This window comes from Strigops habroptila, chromosome Z (genome assembly GCF_004027225.2).
Source record: "Strigops habroptila isolate Jane chromosome Z, bStrHab1.2.pri, whole genome shotgun sequence".
NCBI classification, from domain to species: Eukaryota; Metazoa; Chordata; class Aves; order Psittaciformes; family Psittacidae; genus Strigops; species Strigops habroptila.
In genome coordinates, this window is record NC_044302.2 from 22507612 (window position 1) to 22530963 (window position 23352).

The 23352-nt window shown below is 44.7% G+C and overlaps 1 protein-coding gene across 1 annotated transcript; it reads left to right on the forward strand.

The window, feature by feature from the left end:
• The first annotated feature begins 131 nt into the window (after positions 1-131).
• On the forward strand, positions 132-23352 carry TSNAXIP1 (translin associated factor X interacting protein 1). Its single transcript, XM_030511879.1, is given in 16 exon segments — positions 132-318; positions 1980-2082; positions 3953-4056; positions 5563-5686; positions 7071-7164; positions 11491-11687; positions 14186-14318; positions 15078-15256; positions 16646-16805; positions 17021-17175; positions 18813-18941; positions 20446-20607; positions 21480-21589; positions 21737-21860; positions 22189-22295; positions 23091-23352. Coding segments are annotated over 16 exon segments (2175 nt in total). The 5' UTR covers positions 132-256; the 3' UTR covers positions 23323-23352.

A 23352-nucleotide genomic window follows, 5' to 3' on the forward strand; every position in this document is an offset into this window, starting at 1 on the left:
GTGCTCCGAGGCAGCGCGGCTCTGTGGGGCCGCCTGCGCGAAAGGGCTGGTACGGACCGCGCCAACAGCAGAGCCGGCAGTGCAGTGCTGGCGGCCTCGCCCCGGGCCGGCCGCTCAGCAGAGCCCGCCTCCGCCGGGGCGGGGCTGGGCCGCGCTGGGGCTGCTGCCGCTGGCGAGCGGCACCGGCGCGTCAGGCGTTGCCAGGGCAGCTGTGACGGTGCGACGGGGTCCTTGCGGGGGGGGGGAGAGTGTCTCCATGGGGACGCGTGTAAACAGCGGGTGCGCAGCCATGGCGGTGGGCCGCCCTCCGCCGGGCAGGTACGGGCCGGGCCTGAAGGAGGGAGAGAGGGACGAAGGAAGAAAGGGATAGGGCCTAGGCTCCGCAGGGAGAGCCCAGTGGAGGCCTTCTGTTCCTTCCTACGATGCCGCCCCGGCCCTGCCCCCCGATAACTGTTGTCAGGCATGGCTTCCAATTGCTGCTGCTTTTGCGTGCTCCTTGTAGCCAGGCGGACAACACAAGGTTCCGCGGCTCCTCGTGCCGGTGTAACTGTGCCGTGAAAGTTGTGCCGGGTATAGTCTTCTCTTTTCTGTGTCGTTGTGCTGATCACTAAGCAAGTTTCAGAGATTACCCTGGGTTAGCGTTCCGCTGAGGTGATAACTGAAAGCAGCTTATAAAGAGGTCTGATAAGCCGTGGCAGCACCACAAGGTAAACCGCGGGAGGATGTGGCTGGAAAGAGGAGGTGCTCTGGCTTTTCAAGAGCACGGAGCTGCTATGTCAGCTCACAGTGTCTCAGGGAATCTCACCCAAAGGTGGGGTTCCTTGGGCAAGCTGACCCACTGCTTGGGGTTTCCACCTCCATCCTCACTGCCAGCTGCAGAATCACAGAAGGGATCTTGTGTGTTAGGTTTTCAGGCAGCCTATACTGGGGACCTGCAGGTCTTCCCATGCATTAGCAAATTAAAACAGCTCAGAGTTGTCCAGCATACAATAGAGCTAACACTATGTTGGCACCAGGAGCCCATTGTAGTGGAGGAGAAACAGGACCTCCCCACCCAGCAGTGGCTGCACTGTTACTGCATTTCAGAATGCTGCAGCTTGAGGCTGCCATTTTTTACGTGAGGGTGGGAGATCCAACAGCCCACCTGATAGAATCTCTCAGCCTGGTGCTGTGCTGGCCCTTGGTGGGCTCCTGGAAGTGAGGGCAGTTTGCCCTATGCCCTCCTTCCTGGAAAGTGGGTTGGAGGGTGAGAGCTGCTAAAGGTACAACAGCTGCTTCCCCCTGAGGGTGAAGCCAGGCTGGCAGCTGAAGCCAGTGCTCAGAGATCAAGCTGAGTCTGTGTTAGTCTTGTGCAGTGGAGCACCAGCAAATACACTGGGATCTCAGGGCTGCTTTTCCGTACCATGGCCACACTCATTTTCCCTACAATACACATGCAAGCGTATGTTTACTTCTCAAAGCCTTTCACCAATACATGCCAGTTTCTAGTCTAGGAAAGAGAGTTCCTGGTTGTATTTGTCCCGTGATTTGCTGGTTCCTACTGGCTGTCAGGCCGTCTGTGCCATGGCATGACTAGCACCGCAGGGAACTGGCTTTGCAAGCACTTCTGGGATCCCAAATCCTGGTTCTTGACACATGGGTGACAGGTTCTCTAGTGCTGTTTTGCATCTCTCCTCTTCACAAGAGATGCAATTCATGGTTGTTCTCATTGGGACAGTGAGGACAGTACCAATTGGTGCGCCAGCCACCAGATGGCAAACCCCGAAGTTCAGCTGCACCACAGATTTTTCCAGGAGTCCCGCCCGGTGCCTTATCCTGTTGGATATTTTCATCCATCAGGCGCTTGATAACTGGCTGCTTACCTTAGGTACATGTGAGCCAAGCGCTCAGTCTCCACTGGATATTTAGTTAATTCTATATATTTTGAAAAGTTTTTCTTGCGGGACTTCTTTCACATATACTTTCTATATTTTGAAAAGTTTCTTTCACAGGACTGCTCCTGAATCTTCCTCAGAGACTCCAGATTGCCAGACATGCACCAACAGTCTGATATCTATCCTGTCCGAGGAACAGAAGAACCCGGTGAGTTGAAGACTTCCAGTGGAGCATCCAAACTTTAGTTGACTTGGGCATCTTTAAATCTTGCTGGAAGCTCAGGAACCATCCCAAACTAGTAGGAGGTTGAGCAGATTCTAATCACTTAAATATTTCTTAAATATATATGTAGAGAGAAAATCTATATGTGGCAGCTAACTCTTGAATTTCAGATTCAGATATCATCTTTGTGAATTAACTACTGCACGTTTAAGGGTGGAGGAAAAAGGAGAGGAGTATAAATGTTGTTCTTGGCTGCGACATTATGAGGGGGCATGTGAAACACTGAACATGTAGTTTAAAAAAAGAAAAAAGGAAAAATAAAAAGAAACTCCATGCTGTTTAATCATAGGCTAAGAGCATCCTGCAGGAACATCTGCTCCCTGGTATTTATCAGTCTTACTAGATAAAATAAACTAGCATGGGAAAAAATTTATATCCACATTATGAGAAAATGAATTCTGTGAATATATAGACCAACAAACAAATGGGAGATTAAGGTCTATAAAAGTCATGTTATTTATGCTGGGTTTGGGTGGGGTTTTTTTGTTAGTGTTTTGGTTGTATTTCAAGGATATGCCACTTCTGTGACAAGCTGTTAGTGCTACATTAGCACAAGAACTTAAAGTATTATTTTGTTCCTAGAGCTGTGACATTCTGTAAGCACTTTCCTCATTGTACAGAAGATTTTCAACCTACTGTAAATTGGAATCTTACTGTTTCTCCAGTGTAATCTTCCTGCTTCTTGCACTGGAATTAGGAAATCTAAACTTCTGAGGCTTTACATTTAACCATTTGAAGGCTTGGTCAGCCTGAAGTTTAGGTTTTGAAAGTCAAACCCTCCTGTCTGGCCATGGTTAATTTTTTGTAAACTTTACAGACAGAACAGGGAGGGATTTGTATTGGATAATCACCTAGTAATTATTTTGTTTTAATAATGGGAGAAGGACTTTTTTGTAAAAGCAAAAAGGGACAGGACAAGGGAGAATGGCCTTAAACTGACAGAGGGGAGATTGAGATGAGATCTTAGGAAGAAGTTCTTCCGTGTGAGGGTGGTGAGGCCCTGGCACAGGTTGTCCAGAGAAGCTGTGGCTGCCCCATCCCTGGCAGTGTTCAAGGCCAGGTTGGACACAGGGGCTTGGAGCAACCTGGTCTAGTGGAAGGTGTCCCTGCCCATGGCAGGGAGTTGGATGAGCTTTAAGGTTCCTTCCAACCCAAACCAGTCTGGAATTCTATAAATGAAGATAAAGTAGAGAGTAGAGCAATCCTGCATGGTCTTTTTATGGTTCCTCAGACCTTACCTTCACTACATTCTACACTGATGCAAATCAGCTGTTTTGTGTAGGGTCTCCAACCTACCTTTAAAACTCAGTCTGTATGAGTTAACCTAGCTCAATGCGCCCTTCCTGTTGGAGGGACACGTTAGTGCAAAACTCCCCACTGCAAACCAGAGCAGAGTGAAACCTGTTAGTCTGGGTTTCATCTGGATTATTGCAAAATTCTGGTTGGTTGTGTGATGCTTTATTTTCCGGTGGTCCCAGTGTACACCAAGAAATCATTTTGCACCCAAAGATGTGAACACTTTCCCACAATCATGTAACCCAGGCAGCATGAACAACAGCTACCAGGGGATTGTTCAGAGCTGTGTAACAAATGGTTTCTAGCTGGGAAGATGATTTCTTCAAAGAACAAAAAAAGTTTACTTGGTTTTTAGGTGTGGTTGGTCCCGGCTGAGAAGAGTTTCAGGGTTCAGCCCTTGTCTTTCATAGGCAGTTGTACTGATCCTGGATTTTGGCTCTTTGTGGTGAGTTTGTGGTGCCAGCTACAGCAAAAGGATTCTCTCCTTTCAATCATTCAGCTTTCGACTAAAGGCCCTTGGTCCATATGGCCTGCATTTGCAGCTGGACAGACAGTGCTAAGGAATCACAAACCCTGCTGTGCCCCAAAGGAGAGACAGTCTAGGTAAGCTCAGCCTGTACTACTGGTTAAGTCACCAGAATTGCTGGAAGGTTTTTGAAAACTAAGACCTTACAAAGCAGAACCTCCTCCAGTATTAGAACAATGATGTTGGGTTACCCCACAAGTGTTCAGCATAACAGAGAAGAGATTGTTGGTTCTGACTAGTAGCTCTGTAGGAGATGTCAAGTATTAACGTAATAGTGAGTCATGCTTAGTATAAACGTCACCGTACCATGCTATCATTTAGTGATTCATTGACCGACATCATACAGGATTCTGTCAGGGCACTGAGTGCACCAACAGGCTCTGCGAGCTCTCTTCCAGTCCTAGGCTCTTGGGTGCCTGGGCTCAAGACTGATTTTGATGCAGCCCAGCTGGATAACCTGAGATCAGGTGCTGTGGAAAAAGCTGTGTGAGAAAGAGATTTGAGAAGCCTTCACTCAGGTGCACTCACCGTTGGTTCTTGCTGGAGCTATGGTGTGGCCATGTGTCTCATACCTCACTGACCTTAGCCTGCTGATTTGACATACCAGGTGACATCACACCTTCCTCATCATTGCAGACTTGCCTGACCATCACTGAACTACAGGTGACCCAGGCTACCATCAATGGACCTGCTCTGCTTTTCTTGTTCAAGTCCTGTGGCATTGTGCCCTGCTCCCTGGTTTCCTTGCTATCACCCTGTGGGGTCCCAGCTCCCCTTGAGTAAAGGCACCCAAACTCTGAGGAGTAAGGGGAAAAGGTTGTAGAGCCTGTTGGTGCACTCAGGGCTCTGACAGACAGCAGGACACCTCTGTGGATGATATAATAAGGGTAGTTGGCTTTTTAGTTTTAATTCTATCTGGTTGTAATATGAAATATGCAGAGAAGGCTGCCCCATTTCTGGCAGTGTTCAAGGCCAGGTTGGACGGGGCTTGGAGCAACCTGGTCTAGTGGAAGGTGTCCCTGCCTGTAGCAGGGGCTTGGAACTAGATGAGCTTTAACTCATAAATATATGATAATCATATGATAATATGATAATAAAATCCAGCAAAAGGACACTGAGCCTAGAACCTTCTGAGGTTCTTGAGGAATCTAGAACTTCCTGAAACTTAGTATATTTTCAGTTCTCTCTTCAAACGGCTGTTTTCCTTGACCAGTAAATACACAATTAGTATTTATTCTCTTCTGATACAGAGAACCCACTCACTTGGCTTTTTATACCAAAAGTCATTATGAAGTTCTTAAACCAAGAGGTAGTAATAGCAGGATGTCTTGAATAGCTTCCTGCTCCATCCAGGAATTTTAAATTGTCCATTGTATGCTATATAATTTTCCCTTACCTGAGAGCATATATATGTACTACAGTAAAAAAAAAAAAGAAAAACCAAAAAAAAAAAAACCAAAAAAAAAAAAAACCAATGGGGCAGTAGGAAGAAATCAAGATCCTTGAGCTTATTTTTTGAGTTCATTCTTATGTATAGGACACACTTAAGTTCATGCATCCATTCTTTCCCTATGTCTCTGCAGCAATAAACAAGCTCTTCTCACCATTCCAAAGCCACCATACTTGGAGCAAATGGAGTCCTACTTAAAGAAGGAGCTGCAGGCTCTTGAGTGGAGTAAAGAGAATGCCCAGGAACTGAAGTTACAGGTCTGATACAAGGTTCTCTTGGCTTGAAATGAAGTGCTGAGATGGGTACTTAAATTTGCTATCCAAAGGAAAAAGGAGATGAGAGAAGTAGGCGCCTATGGGTAGTACTGAATAAGTGGATTTGTAGCTCAGACTAGAGAACTTGCACAGGATTCAGTTTATTTATATATTGGGTTGCTGCTCTTTGCATGTTATTGGGTTGTTTGCATCTTCTAATGTATTCCACATCTTCTATAACAGTTTCCATTTTCAAATCAAAGCCCAAGTCTTCAAAAGACATGATAATCTAAAGTGGATGTGAAACAGAATTTACATGCTAAACTCCTGGAGATTTCTGCCTAAACCCATCAAGCAGCAAGGGTGCAGGTTCCCAAATTTTTTCACTGCAAAACCTCTCTTTTCTGAAGTTCGGATTCTGCATGTGACAAAAAGAGGCTTTCTCTTGCCTGAGCCTAATCAGGATCCCCAACATTCTTAGTTTCTAATGGGCCTGATCCTGGGATGTTTGTTGTGAGTGTTTGAGGACACACCTCATGGAGACATTGAGAATCACCACTTTAATTTAAAACACTGATAGGACTGGGTACTCCTGCTTTTGTCATACCCTGACATTAGAGCATTTATGCAGACCATGGGAAGTTTGCATTTGATTTTCTCTGCATTTATTCATTCAAATTCTCATTCCAAAGGAATCCTGTAGTGATGGGAAAAGTGGCAGATGGAAGAAGAATGGAAAGAAACAAAGAGTGTCTAATGGGAAGAGAAAGTAGAGGTTTTATGAATGTGTTTATGATTTGAATTTTTTTTTTTACTGTCTTACATAACATGTTTTGGTTTTGTTGTATTTAATAATGAGAACATTACTTACTGCTAGTGAAGTCTTTACATGGCCCAGATACAACCTGGGAGTTTGACTATCCTCTCTGAACAAGTTTTATTCTGCCGAGGAGCTCATTTGTGGAGAGCCTTTCTCCACTCTGCCATTGAACTTCACAGAATAGGCAACAAAAGCAGCAATAGGATCTTGTTACTTACCTTTGCAACTATATTGCTACATCCATATCGTAACTTGAATTCCAATCAGCTCCATCTAATGCTTATCATTTTCATTTTGAAGCTATGCCCTGACAGACTTGATCAAAACTTCTCTTTCTTTGCTCTCCCTCATGTTGTGGTGCCTATCAACAGCAGAGGGAACTCCACCTTCATATGAGGATTTGGAATGGCAAACCAGAGATGGAGAGATAAAGAGCATTGTGTTAGCAGTATTTTTATAATTATCTTTACTGTTATTAGACACCATTTGCACCAGACAAAACAGCTATCTCTGAATTTTGAAAAATGGGCTACTGAATGTTTTCTCAAGCTTGTTTTCTTCTCTCAGCCCTACAGAGAGGTCTTTGAATTCTTCATAGGCAGCTTCAAGACCTATAAGCCCTTGCTGTCCGCTATAAGGAATGAATATGAAGTTACTTTGGGTAAGCTTTTGGACTTGGACCTGTGGGGAAAAAAACACTAATGGAGATGTTCTTATAGAGCTTAGCTGTGTTAGATACATACATAGGATGAGCAGCCTAAACAGATGTCAACTGGTAAAACCTTCTTTCTGGTCCATTAGGTTAACTTCTTTCATACATAAAATGTTGTTGGAAGCCTTTTTTTCCTAGAATATTTGAGATGTTTAGATTTAAGATTTTTAGATATTTTAAATCTTCATCACATACACAGTTCAGGCAACAGCAGCGTATCAAGATTTTCTGGGACAATCAAAGTTCTGGTGGGGTGTATCATACTAATATATTTGGAGGCACTTGCACTGGTAACTTGAAACTGGAATTACTGCTAAAGGCAGGGCAGAGAACTGAACAGGCCATTCTTAGTGAGGTTTAAGCTTTGCTTGGCATTCAGATGCCACAGTAATACCAGGACTTTGTAAACCATCACAGAGGGCTAGAAATAGACTCTGTAACCAGGAGCTCATTTCACACAGGGCACTGAGCAGCTATCAAATGTCAGCAGTCTTGTACTGGAACAAACTCCTAAAGGATATATATTGTTTATCCCAGTACCTGTTACCTAGACTATCTAAATCACAGGCCCTCATTACAGACAACCGTTCTTTGCACCTTCAACCAGGTGAATAAGTCCATTTTAAAAACTCTCTAAAAAATTTTTTTTTTCCAAATCACTTTTATCAGTTTCCTTCCAGAACTCTTTCCTAGACATTTCTTTGCTTCAGCTCCCAGAGAGATTACTGCTGGCCATGCTGTAGCTGATATTGTACTGCTTTCTGAAGGTTTTTGGTTTGGGTTTTTATTTGGTTATTTTGTTTTGGGTTGGGTCATTTTTTTTAAGCATTTATTTACTGACTCCTCCATTTTGCTTGGATGTGATATTTCCCTTTTTTCTTTGAAGTTTCTATAGACCCAGCAAAACATATCTTTTATGGTTTTTGGAAATCAGCTGAATGCCAGTGAACCAGTATGCCATGGTAGCAAACATACTTGAAGGTCTAAGAAGAAAATAAGTGGATTTTCTTTTCTTTTTTTTTTTTTTTTTTTTTTTTTTAAATTGGAATCCTCCCGTCTTTCTGAATATTGAGGACTCATTTCCCTAATTACAGATACTACCTTGCTAATGAGGCCTGCATGACATCCATCTACTTTTAGCTACGGGTATTGGATGGGGTTATCAGTAATTTCCGGGCCTCCTCCTCTCTGCCCAGTACAGACAACAGCTCACCTGCCTGGCCAAGGAAGCAGAGATCTAATCCAACAGCTCTTGGCCACGGAAACAAGAAGGTCCCATTCCCCAGTCCTGATGGTGCCCTCCCACTGCTTAGACTGCACCAGCTCTGGAACTCGCTGGATACTCACTGAGTCAATTCACCCAGCAGGAAAAACAGAGACCAAGAGCCGCAAACTTTCCTGTCAGGTTAGTGGGTTGACTTGCTCACAAAGGTGTCTGAGCTAGGGAAGAGAAAAAAGCAAGTGTCTGAAAGCAGAAAGCATACAAAAGGAAGGAAATTTACTGTTTTATAGAACTGAGCTCCTAAATATTTTATTCTTATATTATATAAACTTAAATTCCTAAATATTTATCTTTATTTTTAAATTATTAAATATTCTTAAATTATGTCTGTGCTTAACAAAAACAACTTCTTTAAAATCTGTGAGGTGGCCACTATGAGGGCTCCTAACATCAGAATTTCATATTCTGCTTATAGTCACTCATTACAGTGCTCAGAGCCTTAAGCTGCAGCTTTGGAGCTGATAAATGAGCCAGTTGGCTTAGAGAGCTGTCTTGTCACTCCACCAACCTGAAGCATTTCAGCTGTCTTTGAAACTGAAACTAAACCTGCTTTATACCACAGCATCGAATTTCTCAGCCAACTAGCTATTACCTTTGTGGTCTGACTTTGCAGCTTTGTCTTACTCTGTTTTTACTGCCCTAGGCATACATCCTGTGTACCAGCTTAGCCTAGAGGACGTTTAAGGTACTCACCACTGCACCCACTGCTGGGGCAGGTTCTGCCCTTACATCTGCTAGCATTACAACATAAGCCCACTTCAGTCAGGTTTTTTTCAGGTCTGGTTTTAAAACAAACAAACAAACAAACAAAAACCACACGAAGCAACCAAAAAATGAATTATTAAATGCTGTTCTAAAAATGTACTGCTTACATTGTATATTTAGCTGCATCCTTTTGGCAGCATGTTTGAGGTAGCCAGCACAGGCATAGCTGAGCATGCAGACCAGAGAAGGTGGCTGCCTCTGACGGGTACAGGGATGTGCAGCCCTTACTGTCTGCTTCCAGTCACCATTTCCCTTCTGCTAGAACTGTACATAGAGCTGTAGCTCCTTTGGGTGTTAAGGTTGTGCTGAGCCAGCACTGAGACTTTATGACATTGTTTCTGTGTAAATTCACATGAATGTGAAGGTACTAAAAAGAATTTGGGAAATATTATCAATGTATATTTCAAAATATTTGGAAAAGATTATCATAGAAGAGAGAGCCATTAAATCCTTACAGCTGTTAGCCTGATCTGACATAAAGGTTGTGTCATTAGGAGCTCCTCTAAGCCAAAGCTAAGTGATAGAGTAGGTCTTCATGGTGATGTTATCCACAGCTGAATCCATTTCTGGATTAAAATAATACTCAGGTTGCTATGTCCACAGAGCCTTCACATTCACTCCTTTGTGGTGCTAAGACTTCTAGGTCCATCCTGTAATTCTGTATATGCAGTGAGCTGTACTGCAGCCTGAATTCTTTCTAAGTGAGAGAATGTCTGTCTATTCTTGGCGTGGGGAGACTTATGAGAGGTCAGAGAGCTGATGTTCTCAAATGGCACTGGCCAGTGCCCACACTACCAAATAATCACTTCGGCAGCCAATGAGTTGTGCTCTACTCCTACTAGGCAGCTATGATTATAAATATTGCTGCACTTAACTAAAGGCGCTTAGGTAGGCTCCTTGTGGTCAGGAGTCAGTTGTGAAACACTCAAACTATGCCTTGAAACACATTTGCTGAAGTTTTAACACAGCTCTTAGCTCACACTGAGCAACCACACATCACAATGTCAGAATCTCTGGGCTAATGCTCTCATTTTTGCTATCTCTTACCCTCACACAAGTATCACAGTGAAAGAGTTTTGCAAAACCTTTGGTACAGTTACAGCATGGGAAGAAAATTCACACCCAAGTACGATAAGAAAAGTAGTTCCTGTTCTTAGATTCATGTATGAGTTTTAACTTTTAAAATGTAAAATCTGTTGCATAGTATTTGTACATAAGTATACCAGATTTTACTGAGTAGGCAAAAACCTCCAAGTCAGATAATTCAGTATCCACCAACATTTCTATTCTTCTGTTCAGGAAAGGGAATGAAGAGTTTTGATTGCTGAATAATGCAGTTATTCACAAACAAAACAAGGCTTGCTCACAGCCTCCTTTCAATCACACCATATCCCATCTTTGATCATTTTATTCTCCTGGTGGAATTCCATCTAGTCATAAAAAGAAGCCTTCGCACCAAGGAGGTTACATCAAATGAAATTCTACCACATAACTGTAACTAGGATGTGGGACCCAAGTCAAGTACTGTCACTGGATTCCTCAGGTAAATATCCTGAGGACAGGTTTTCAAGACAAAGGGGAAATAGCTGAGAGAGAAAAGCACAAGTTATAGCAGAGAAAACCAAGAGCAGCACAGGAGTTCTTTATTAGATGTTCTGAAGAGAAAAGCAAGATAAGAGAGGCATACCTAAAAGGAGGGGAGAGTGGGTAGACAAGAAGTTTGTATACAAAAGGTTGCATGAGACCATGCAGTTGGAGACAAGAAAGCAGGTCAAAGTTCACAAAGAATGTTCCTTCAGAAAAGAGGATGTGTTGCTAATTACCAGTAGTCTTTAGCCCCATATGCTGCCTGTGCTTAGGTGGGGACCTACCCACCTAGTGAAACATGACAAAGCCATCAGTGCTTATTATGTCTTATCAAAGCTTTAAATACTCAAGAAAACAAAATAAAATACTACTCATCCTTTGTTTTCCAAATTAGGACAAATGTCATGAGCTGACATCAGAAATCCTGACCAAGTTCATATGCACAGCTAGATAAACAACAGGATATAATCCTAACAAAGACTACCCCCAGTCCCTAGGCACTCACTAGGCCAAGCAGCAAAAGCTCCATCTTCAGTCCCACTTCCCACCAGCACTCTTTTGAAGCTGAATATCCCACAGCCCAGCTGAGTGGAATTCAGGCTTTATTGCTCATTGTGAGACCTCACCTCTGCTTTCTTTAGATTATCAGAAGAAAAGGATCCACGAACTGGAGCCCCTGAAGGCAATGGTTGCAACCGCCTCGGAGGAGTGCACCCTGCAGATACTGGCACTGCAGGAAAAGCAGAAAGAGGAAATAAGAATACTAGACCAGGAGAAACAACATTTGTTAAAGATCATTGGCCACATGAAGGAAGAAAAGAATTCTCTTCAGATTCAGGTAACTTAGACAATGATGAGTCAAATGTTTCCCAATAGCAGCTGGATGCATTTTATACATGTGATCTCTTACCTCCCAGCCTCTCATCGTTCGGTGTTAGCAGAAGTTCTGGAGCAGACACTAACCACTTGGCACAGTTGTGCTGCTGGATTTTGGCCAGCCATCTGGAGAATATTCTGTTCCCTTGGGACAGGCTGTGCTGCCACTGTCAGAAGTCTTCACTTGCATCCATTGCCCCAGCTCACTCTTCCAGGGTCACACCTGAAGAGGGAAGGAAATAAGTATCTTCCTGGTACTAATGTTTTCTCATGTAAAAATAAGTCCACTTTTACAACACTGAACCTTAGCATCTTTAAATCTGTATCGTTCATCTTCCTGCCGGTGCAGTCACACTGATATCTATGGGGAAGATTAGTTAAGTCCTTCAATTTAAATTTCCACTTTATACAGTTCTTGGACAGTTTCAGCTACTCAGGCAGAAATGACAGTACTGCTGGAGAGCAATAAGAGCAGAGCTACTGCATGAGGAAGGACAAGCCAGGGGCTGGGGGTGACCGCAGCACAGTCAAAGCATGGTCTTAATAGCACCAAAGCAAGGCGCTGGTAGCGGTTGTCCTCAGCAGTTCCAGATGAGGCAGTTAAGCCCAGGGTCCACCCATGGTTGGTAGGGCAAGGTAGCAGCACAAGATAGGGCCAGAGTCAGGACTGGAGACAAAACTGCAGCAGACATCCAAAAGGATCCATCCAGGAAAAGAGCTACCTATGATATCAGTCCAAGGTCTGGTTAGGATACAGAGGCAGAACTAGAAACAGATACACCTGCAGCACAGCTCAACAGCCTCAGCCTGTTTAACAGGCTGTGGGCAGATGGTGGGTGGATGGAGAATCCAGGTGAGGCTGATGAGGATAATCAAGGTTCTTGGGGCCCTGAGAGCTACTATAACTAATTCAGGAAGCATCAAAGAAGTGTTGGTTGGAAGGAACATCTAGAGTCTCCAGCCCAACCTCCCCCACCAGCAAAACTATCACCTACATTGCATCAGCTCAGCCATGAGCTTGTCTGGCTGAGTTTTTGAGATCCTCCCAGGATGGTGATCCTCCACTTGCCTGGGCAGTGTGTTCCATAGTTGTATCATCCTCCTGGTGGAAAATCAGCAAGAGGAAGAAACAAATTGTCCTACAATTTGTATATAACCTACAGCAATTCCACTGTAGTCAGAGGTGTGGTAAGAGCAGGAGCAAGTACCTGAACTTCCTTTCATCCCCTAGTTTAAGTACTAAGCTTAAGTGGTAAAGGTGAAGAAGAACAAGCTTCAGGACAGACTAGGTAGGCTCCTTATTCACCTAGCTAGCACTTGGTGAACGCTAAGAGGCTTTGGTTTCACTAGCAAGATCCAAATGCTCATTAGTATCTCTTCCGTTTGCAGTCCTAGACCTAGCCAGTTCCACTTGCTGGTACTCCCAGGCCTCAGTGCTTCATCAAGCCTTAGAGAACCTTCCCTGAAAGGAGCAACTGGGAACTTACACAAAGTTACACTTGGCTTAGAGAGCCCAGAATCCACATTCTAGCTTGGGCTGTTTAAGTTTTGCAATTTGTGTGGAGGAGGTTGGGAAGAATAATTCTGCTAAAACCAGAATTCCATTTCTGAAACAGCATTCAGCTGTTCTAACTGGCATGGTTAGATACTGAAAAATTCCTTGGAAAGAGCCACCTAAGCTGCTGACTTGCCTGCTGGAGGCAGCATGGTTGTGGCTATGTTGGTGTAGGGACACAGGCAGACCAGCATTGCTACAAAGAGCTGGTATTTATATGAGAGTAGAGGAATTCAGAATTCTTATCAGAATCAGAATAGGCAGAGGTCCCCAGGACACTAGTTGTCTTCTGAGCAACAAGTAAAACACCCTCTTGATTCATTCTCTATCCAGCAGATTAGGCAGCTGTTATCAGTGAGAGGATGTGACCACATAACGAAATGCATATCCTGGGAATAGGCTATGGTTTTACACATAGACCCAGTTCTTAGACTTCCAGATTTCTGATGGTTTTACTTTGCCACTAGTTTAAAATGCAATTAAAATTCAAAATTACAGCAGGAAATGAAAAATACAGCACAAAAACAATCCCATGTTGCTGTCCAAGATACATTTTTGTCACCAGTTCCAGTGGAGTAAATTGGTAAGAGCAGCAGCTTATTTTCTCCTGTGTGACCAGCAACAGGGACAGAATATGTTGCTGGAAGGTTTTCTAGATACAGGCTTACATCAGAGAGATGGTGTACTCAGATGATGAAATGTATATAACTTGCTCTCTAGAAGGCTAAACGCTCAGACTAGCCTTCTGTAACACCCTTCTGCATGCTGCATCTGAGTTTGAACTCTTTGGTTATATTTCCATCCCATCAGTCCTTTCCTATAGTGTTATCTCTGACCCAGAAGAGCATTCCAGAGTTCCCACTGATGATGTGTTCCTGATCGGTTCAAGCCTCTCTTTCCTGCAGGTGGAGCGTCTGCAGGCAAGCGTAGCTGAGGAATATTCCCGCTACCTCAATGAGCACAGTGTCTGCAAACTGCTTCTGGAAAAACTGAATGATATGAATGCACAGCTGGACACAAGACCTCGCCAAGAACAAGGTAGAGAGAGTGGATCTCTGGAAGAACCTGTCCTGCACAAAGACCCAAATGCACACGCATGGCTGCAGCAGTGCAGAAAAAATTCAGAGTATCTCTGAAATATCCTCAGATATGCTTTGATTCTTGAAAGAAGTTAGAGAAATTCATGGACAAAAATTCCTGAAAGAGGTAGGAAAGGGAATAAGCAGGGAGGTACCTACTAATGTGATCTGATTCCATAAGTCATTGCTTATATTCTTGTACACTCTTGCTCAGCACAAGAGGTAAACAAATGCAAAAGTTCTTTATGTTTTTTTGACTCGAGTGCCAACTGGCAGCACATCTTACCCAGCCACGTGCCTGTCCACATTTCAGATGTCACAAATACCTGGCACAGAGGTTACTCACAGTGGTAGAGACCCTTTCAGTGTGCATGATCTCTGTTGATCCAGTCAGGTTACAGGCACCCATAGCGCTACTGCTTGTTACTCACTGCCTGTAGCCATTGCCTCTGCATAAAGCTCTCACTCACCTGGGCTCCTTTCTGTTAATCAAAACTAAGCCTGAGCTTTCACATATGTATGTGTCCACGGGAGACAAGGCAGGACAGTGGGTGGGAATGGGAACACTGCAATATACTCCTGAACTTGCAGTTCTTCAACAATCATACAGTCTGCACCCATTCAACTCTCGCTGACACTTTGTAGGGTTATGTGGTCTAAAAGCTTAATAGATGGTTTTGAAAACTACGACTGCAATTTTACTGTCATGGGTTTTCAGCAGTGGCTGTTGTCAAGGGTGAAGATGTGGTGAAGTTAACTTTGGCGTTGAAGGTAGCCCGGCAGGACCTCACAAAAGCCCATGCTATGCTGACCCAAATGAAAGCAAGCTATGGAGATGACGTGCCCAGGAGAGATTTTGAATCACTTGAGAAAAAGTACTCCTATTTACTTCAGAAGGTGAGCATAAGCTCCTAATTTTCAAGGTACACCACACATACACAAATACAGCATGATGCTTCAGTATTCAGGTTGGGACAGGGACTCAGTAAACCCAGAGCTCACATAAAGGCATTTCTTTCTTCTTTGTACATAAAATACATGAAAAGCCACTGTCTTCTAATTCCCAAAGCTCCCTGTCTATTGGAATCACAGCCTGCCTGAGCACTCAGAATTAGTGCACCATCACAGACCCTTAAAAGCAGGTTTACCTGAGTTAATACAGTAAAAGCAAGGATGGCCCACAGAGCACCACGAGCCTACAGACTATGGCTTGAGCACTATTCTCTGAACTCATCATAGATATAAATAAATGAACTAGGTTCACCTCATATACATTGCACAGTGTTGTCCAAAACCACTGCTGGCCTACTAATACTTATCTGTCTAGCTGGGGTTTTGCCTTTTCCAGTAGAATTAAATGGCTTCTTTAGCCTTCTGGGACTCCAAGGTCATCAACCCAGCTATGGGGCTGATCTATGCATTTTCCAGCTGAAAGATCTGGATGAGGTTCCTCATGTTGTATCTGTTTGCTGCCTTTTCAGAATAAATGTCTGACAGCTTAGCTTGCACTGGAGATGCACAGGAGCAATGCCAGGTCACATGCAGGATAGGGTCTGCTTCCAACCCTGCAGCAGCAGTGTGGCAGTGACCTCAACTCTAGAAGGGTGGAAAAGAGACCACATCAGATCCCACCATGTAGTTCGTGCACAGCTGTCAAGCGAGTCGGATGAAAACCTCCATTAAGGAAAAAAAGAAGTACCTGGTGGCTGTGCTTCAGAAAAGCAGTGTTGGGCTGGTCAAGATACATTTGGGCCATTGGCAGCTTCATCCAAGCCCTGACCATCAGCACAGCTTGATCCACTGCTCATGTCCGTACGTCAGGGCATAACAAATACAGACACAGCCCTCAAAACCCAGACTAGAGGTGGGAGTACCTCCGAATCCCAACGGACCTTTGTACTAGTACAGCAGAGATAAATCATATTGAAAAGAAACACTTTCTAAATAAAATATAGTGGATTTAAAGAGGATGGATGGAAAAATTTCTAGAACAGAAGCCTGTCTTTCTCCTGTTCTCTCCTAGTGGATTAAGATATATTTTTAAACACAAAAACTGGTAAAAAGGGTCACTCACATGTTTTGTCAGAAGTTTTTGTAAATGGTAACAATGAAATTTAATAAATGATTTATTTTTATTCTGATCTCAAAGCAATTATCCAGACACAGCTCTCCATAAGTCTATGGACTACACTGACTGCTCACCGGAGCTGTCCAGCTGTTGTTAGAAGCAGAAAATTTCTGTTACTCTGGTTAGTTTGTTACAATCCTCCTTTCTGTATCCTTTAGACAAAGACTCTGCAGAAGAATTTTGATCAGCTCCATAAGGAATATGAAACACTTCTGGAAATCCAAAGAGAGACTGCAGAAGAGCGAGACAACTTCCATGCTGAACTCCAGCGAGTTCAGCACAACAGCACGCCCCGCCCAAAATGGGAGAAGTGTTCAGGTGCCAAATGTATTCAGTAGTGGTTTGCTTAAGGCAGCTCATCTTTAAACACTTTGCTATGGTGCATTTCTTACCTGCAATGCCCGATTTTCTCTGAGGCTTTTAGGAGTGGCCTGAGTATTCCCTTTTGCCTTACTGGTCTTAGGTGACAAACTAGGTGTCTATTGTAAGGCTCCTACTGGGATTCACACAAAACCATTCTCCTCTTCTACCAGCTCAGTGTCTTCTTGCGGTTGCAGAGGTGATTCCTGGTGGAATTGACCAGTGGCATCGTCTGGCTGAGGGGAAGACCAGCGATGAGCTTGTGGATGTGCTGCTGGAAGAAATAGGAACAAGAGTGCTAAAAGAGATAAAGGTCTTCCATGGACAGGTATGTACAAGCTTTCTTTGCTGCCTGTTTCCACTGAGAATAATTGGTAATAAGTATCCACTACAAAGGTGGGAGAATTGCTTTCATGGCTGGTGTCTTCAATATTCACCTTCCCATCAGTGTAACAACTGAAAACTTTAAAGCTGGGAAAACTCAGGTGCAGTAGAAAAGCTGAAACTGAGAGCGAGCGTACTGAACACACAGCTGAAGTGGCCACACTTTATGATGATGCTACATGAATCATCATACATGCAGGTGGGCTAGAGCCCCCTACTAATGCTGCGCTATCTGGCTGAGCCAAATTAACAGCTTCCTGCTGCTGAAAAGCCTTGTCCTTCTCCCCTGTCTCTACCCCCAACGCTGGCTGCAGTGACAGGAAAGTGTCTAGCAGAGTGGTATTTATTTATTCCCAGGTTAGTTCTCTGCTGATGAGATTAAGACAAGCACTAGAATAAGAGTAAGTAGCAAGACTACGCAGGATGTGACTACTCATTGTGGCAGCAGTAAAATAATTCAACTCAAATTGTCTTGAGCTGGAAGGCTGCCTGGTGGAAAAGGACCTGGGGGTGCTGACTGATGGAGCTGAACATGAGCCAGCTTGCGTATCAGCACTAGTGTGGCCAGCTGGACCAGGGCAGTTCCCCTGTACTGGGCACTGGTGAGGCTGCACCTCGAATCCTGTGTTCAGTTCTAGGCCCCTCACTGCAAGAGAGACATTGAGGTGCTGGAGCGGGTTCAGAGAAGGGCAGTGGAGCTGGTGAAGGGCCTGGAGCACAAGTGTGGTGAGGAACGGCTGAGGGACCTGGAGGGGTTTAGTCTGGAGAAGAGAAGGTTCAAGGGGCACCTTATCACTCTCTACAACTACCTGGCAGGAGGATGGAGCAAGCGTGTGGCTAGTCTCTTCTCCCAAGGAACAAGCAATAGGAAAGAGGAAACGGCCTCAAGTTGCACCAGAGGAGGTTTAGACTGGATAATAGGAACAATTTCTTCCCCAAAAGGGTGGTCAGGCATTGGAACAGGCTGCCCAGAGCAGTGGTGGAGTTACCGTCCCTGGAAGTGTTCCCAAATCATGTAGAGGAGGCCTTTAGTGACATGGTTTAGTGGTGGACATGACAGTGCTGGGGAACGGTTGGACTTGATGATCTCAAAGGTTTTTTCCAACCTGGTTGATTTTATGATTCTATGATTGCAGTGCACTCCAGCACGTGGGGGAATCAGGAAATGCTAAGGGGACAAGGAAATGTTATAAGGATTCTTCACATCATATCAAGCATAACTGTATCCAAAGGTGTTCTCAGGGACACAGCAGTATTTCTTGGTCCTTCAACATCTCTTCCTCAGCCTTTTCAGAACCTTGAACTGTTTGTCTTGCCATTCCTGAAAGAAGTTTCCAAGGAAGATCTTTCCTCTTCTATTTTTGTTGGGCAGAACCTCTCACACAGTCCCATTTTGTCCACCTTGGAGCACTTGAGACACACTGCAGAGGTGCTGATGTGTATGTTTTATAGTACTGGGAATGAGACCCACACAAATGACTCATTTTAATGGCTTTAGATGCTGAGGACGTGGCTTTGGTGCTGCATCATTGTCAGTGAGGTGAATGCCTTACCTATGTCTGTTTCTTTTCCATTCCTTAGGGAAAAGGTGACAATATTCCTGTGTACCTGAGGCATGAAGGTGAAGTCAGGAACAGAAAGCTGACTAAGAAGGATGTGGTGAACATCCTAAAGGATATCTGGAAGGAGAAAATTGCACTAGAACAGCAGGTTTGTCCCAGTTTCCTCCACAAACAGCATTTGCTATGACTTTGGGAAGCAGGGTCTCCCCATGTTCTGCCTAGTGTTTCATCTGAATTGAGCTGCATAAAACATTTTAAGACCAAAATGCCTCAGCTGGCAGTAACCCTGTGCCTGGCAGGGCTTCCCAGGGATCTGACTCATGGATTAGGACAGTATCACCTGGATAACCTGGTGTAGCTCCATCGCAGGCCAAAGAGGCTTACTCTGCAGCTCCTGCTCTCGGGACAGCTGAGTTGCTCACAACACAGGTGATGCCCAACCACTGCTGCAAATTCAGAGGCTTTCAGGAAACCAGAACTCAGTGCACATGTCCAGGGCCATAAACTGCAGCAGTCTAGCAGTTGTTGCAAGAGCAGCAACACGAAGAGTCAGTGAGGACTCCTCCGCAAGGCAGGGTGCCCAGGGGAGGAACTGCTGCAGTCACCCTGAGTCAAATCAGCCACACTCATGAGTCCAAGACCTCAGCTAGCTCAGCTGCTGTTGCTCTGGGGTGTGATGGTGCTCTGTGGACCATCACCACTATGCAACGTCTGTCCTAGGTGGTAGAAACCTTGGCAACATCTGCACAGCCAGAGCATAGCCAGGGGCTTTTGCTGGGTTAATTTTAATCCATGCCAATCTGTTATTAAGCTTTATAGTGTTGGTGTGAGAGGAACAGGTGGCACTGCAGGAAAAACAAGGAGTAGGGGCAAAAAATGATTTACATTAGAATTCATTTATCAATATAAAAGTGCTTTGGTTTTGTTACACAAACCCCAAAGCATTTGCCCTTCTTTGTGAGCCAAGAAGGGTGGGTTGAGAGTGACAACTGGAGGCCAAAGGGGCCTGTCTGGGGTGATACAAGACTCAAAAGAGAATAAAAGTAGCTGTTTAATTCTTCCCGTGTTAGGGACAAGTATGAGACCATCTCCCCGGCTACTGGTCAAGCCCTGTCACTGTGTCTCAGTCATATGAGAGCAACCTTGAGAGAGGCAGAGTCACTTTACAGATTTCTTCTCTTGAGCTAAAAGCCTAGAAACATCACTGAGATTAGCCCTAAATGGCTTAATGTTTTCTATGGCAGCTGTCCTTTTACATCCAGCTTGGTTTCCTGGGGAAATAGGGTTGCTGCAGTCACTGTCTGGCTCTACTTTTCTCCAGTAACTGCTTCCATTTTCCAACCCATGATTCAAGCTCAGCTAAATATGAGGGAGCAGTAGCACCTCACAGGTAGCAAGCTTCTACATATTTCACAAACGCAGGCAGGAGAAGAGAGATTTTGTCAGTGGCCTCAGCAACAGGAGAGTTTCATTTATCTGGGAGAAACATTTTGAATGACCTAATAAGGGAGAAGGCTCCAGCCAGCACTACTGCCATGTTAGCATTGTGTGGGATCCCCATCCCCCAAAGACAGACTGTATGCAAACAGTGGAGTTACATGGGCAGGCTTGATCTGGTTCTGCTGCTTATGGGAGTTACTTGTTACTTGCAGACAGGAAAATGATCCAGTCTGCCTGAGTTCTTTCTCAGCTACCTCCAGAAGCAGTATGGAGATGCCGCTGCCATGGAATGGTCTTATACTCTCTTCGAGAACATGCGGCTCTGTCGATCAAACCACATCCTGAGCTCAACCTACTCTGTACTCACCGGGCAGGTAGGCAACCCACAGCCCAGTGCTGCTCTGCCCAGACAGCCCTGGTGGCACAGGCAGGAGGCAAGGGCAGTGTTCACTGCAAAGCAGCTTCACCTCTCATTCCTCCCCCTGGGAAGCTGCACCTTCTCATGAGGGTAAAAGCTGACGGACACTAGAGAAGGGAATCCTGTCCATGCAAGACACGGCAGGCTCTCACTGCTCCTAACAGAGCTTCTAGAAGACCCCATTTCTTTCACACACTTTGAGTAGTACCATATCTGCTCTCTCCGATGAGAGGCTTCTGTTTACAAGTTTTACATACCTGCCTCTTTCTCTCAGAAGGACTTCCCTGGAACAGCTCATGGTTTGTCTCTGTGTGGTGTCTGTGAAGATCAGGGCACAGCTGCTGAACTGCAGCACCATGCAGGCTCTGGCAGCCTATCTCCCCACTCCCAGCACCATGTCAGAGCTGGAGAGCTTTAGCTGCATGGCACATCCTTCCACCTCCTGTAACACAAAGACATGTAGCCCCCCCAGGTCCTCTTACACTTGCCCTACTCATGTCTTGCTTGGATATTGAAAAGCAGCTGGGACCAAGTGCTACCCCCTAGGCAGGGAGGCTACTGCTGGGGGGGAGGGGGGAGTCCAGGGTGTGCATCTGCACCTGAGGGTTTAACAGCTGAAGCAAGTTTCTCAACAAGAAGCCATTGTGACCAACCACCCTGCAAACCATGGTGATGCTTGCTTAGTTATTTGTAAATCGACAAAAGCAGCTCAGGTACAATTTGCTTTAGAGGGGAGCATAGTCCTTTTACAGTTTTGGTTCCCTCCTGAAGGCAGTCTGAGGAACAGATGGGGCAGTTACTGATCTGTGAACCTTCCCTGTTTCACAGGTGGGTGAAGAACAGTACCACAGCCAGAATCAGCTCATTTCCAATCTGCAGGAGGAGTTGGCTGCCTGTGATAGCTCAGACAGTGGATCCTTGACCAGCAAGCAGTTCAGGCAAGAGCCAAACTGGTGCCCATGAGCAATGCCCATGTTTGGCACACGTCAGAGCTCGTGACACACTGATTCTGTCTGCTCTCCTTACCTGCCAGTGCAACCAGGGGGGAGGTTTTTTCTCATTTTTAAATTCCTGTCTCTGTACAGCATGGCTCTGAGGGAAGCTTTTCCCCTGAAAAGGAAAGAGTCAATCCAGGAACTGGTTGATGCAAGCAGATGCAAGTTGGACAGCAGTGAAGACCTCATCGACTACTTATCCTTATTCAAAGAGGTAAGCTGATACTAAATTTTCCTTTTAATTCAGATTAAGTCTAATTTAGGGATTAAATTTGTTTTATCGGATTAACTATGTTTATTAGACTAACAAAGTTGCAGTGCCCACCAGAAGCTCTAACACCTGAAGACCATCTGAAGACAACAGCAATGCAAGCTTGTGTTTTTCTGTGATAGGAGTTTTTCCATATTCTTTATCTTTATTTTCACTTTTCATGTGGAAATTCCATTTCTGGGAGGGCTGAGCTATTTTATACACAGTGGGGACTGCTCCTATCCAAACTACAACACATGTTGAGTGCTAACACACCTGTAACTTCTTTCAGGATGAGGAAGGGAATGCTGAACCTTTTGTTGCCAAGCTCAGGACCCAGTATGTCAGGGAGAAGCAGGAGTATCTGAGACAGCTGAAGAATAAGCTGGGAAATGTAACGTAAGTAAGTGTGAAGAGAAGGGGCTGATGGGGGCAGCAGATCAGGGCAGCATGCACAGAGGGAGCCCTGGCTGTGAATCTTGCACTAAATACCAAAACTTGGCTGAGCCCAGCTCTGCAGAACACTGCATAGTGGCAGTTCCTGACCCAAAGGACTTGGATATGGCAGGCAGCGAGTAGAGATGATGGCTTGTACCAGTAATCCCTTTCGGCACCTGAAGTCTCATGTCTCAACAGCCCTTAGCTCTCCAAAAATAGCAGTAAAATCCTGTACACCCTCAGAGAGTGGTTCTGAGGAGTGTGAAGTGCAAATGGGACTGACAACTACAGATTTAAAGGTGCTAATCTGAGAAATAATTCCACTTCAAACCAAGAGGCAGTTACTGCCTAGAGAAAAAGGCTGGTGCCATGCACGGAGCACTGAGGAGAACACCAAGGGTGGGTAGATGCCCATGAAGTTATGTACTGTCCAATATGGGCACTGAATTAGCAAGAGAATATATAGTTGTGCAGCAAAGGATATCACAATGTACAAGAAAGTGAAATTAAGGTCTTCCCAGGTTATGACGAATATCACATTTCCTAATTTCCCTTTAGTTTGAAATTTCATACTTAGCAGTCTTTATTACGTGTGTGTTTAAAAACCAAAGGGATACTAGTAGAAGCAGAGACAACAATACCAAAAGTCATCTTTGCTTTGCATTTCAAGCAACACGGATTCTCACTGTGGCACCACTAAGTAAATATTCCTTTCACCTACCACAGCATAGCAGTGATTGAGTTGTTTTTGAACAGGGAGGTGAAGGCAGATGATCTGAAGACCGCCTTCTGCATGATCGATCCTGGTATTGATGATCAGACGCTGGATACCTACATTGGCCTGGCTTATCGGGTCCAAACAGATGAGCCAGCCCAAGAAGTCGTGCCTGTGGAAACTGTCCTTGAGAGACTGACTGCTGGAGATGTGAGACGAGTAGGGCCGTCACCCGGGGTGGGAAGCATGACAGGCTTTGAAGGAGAGTGTTAAAAATAAATTGAATGTTTGATCAACAGGTTT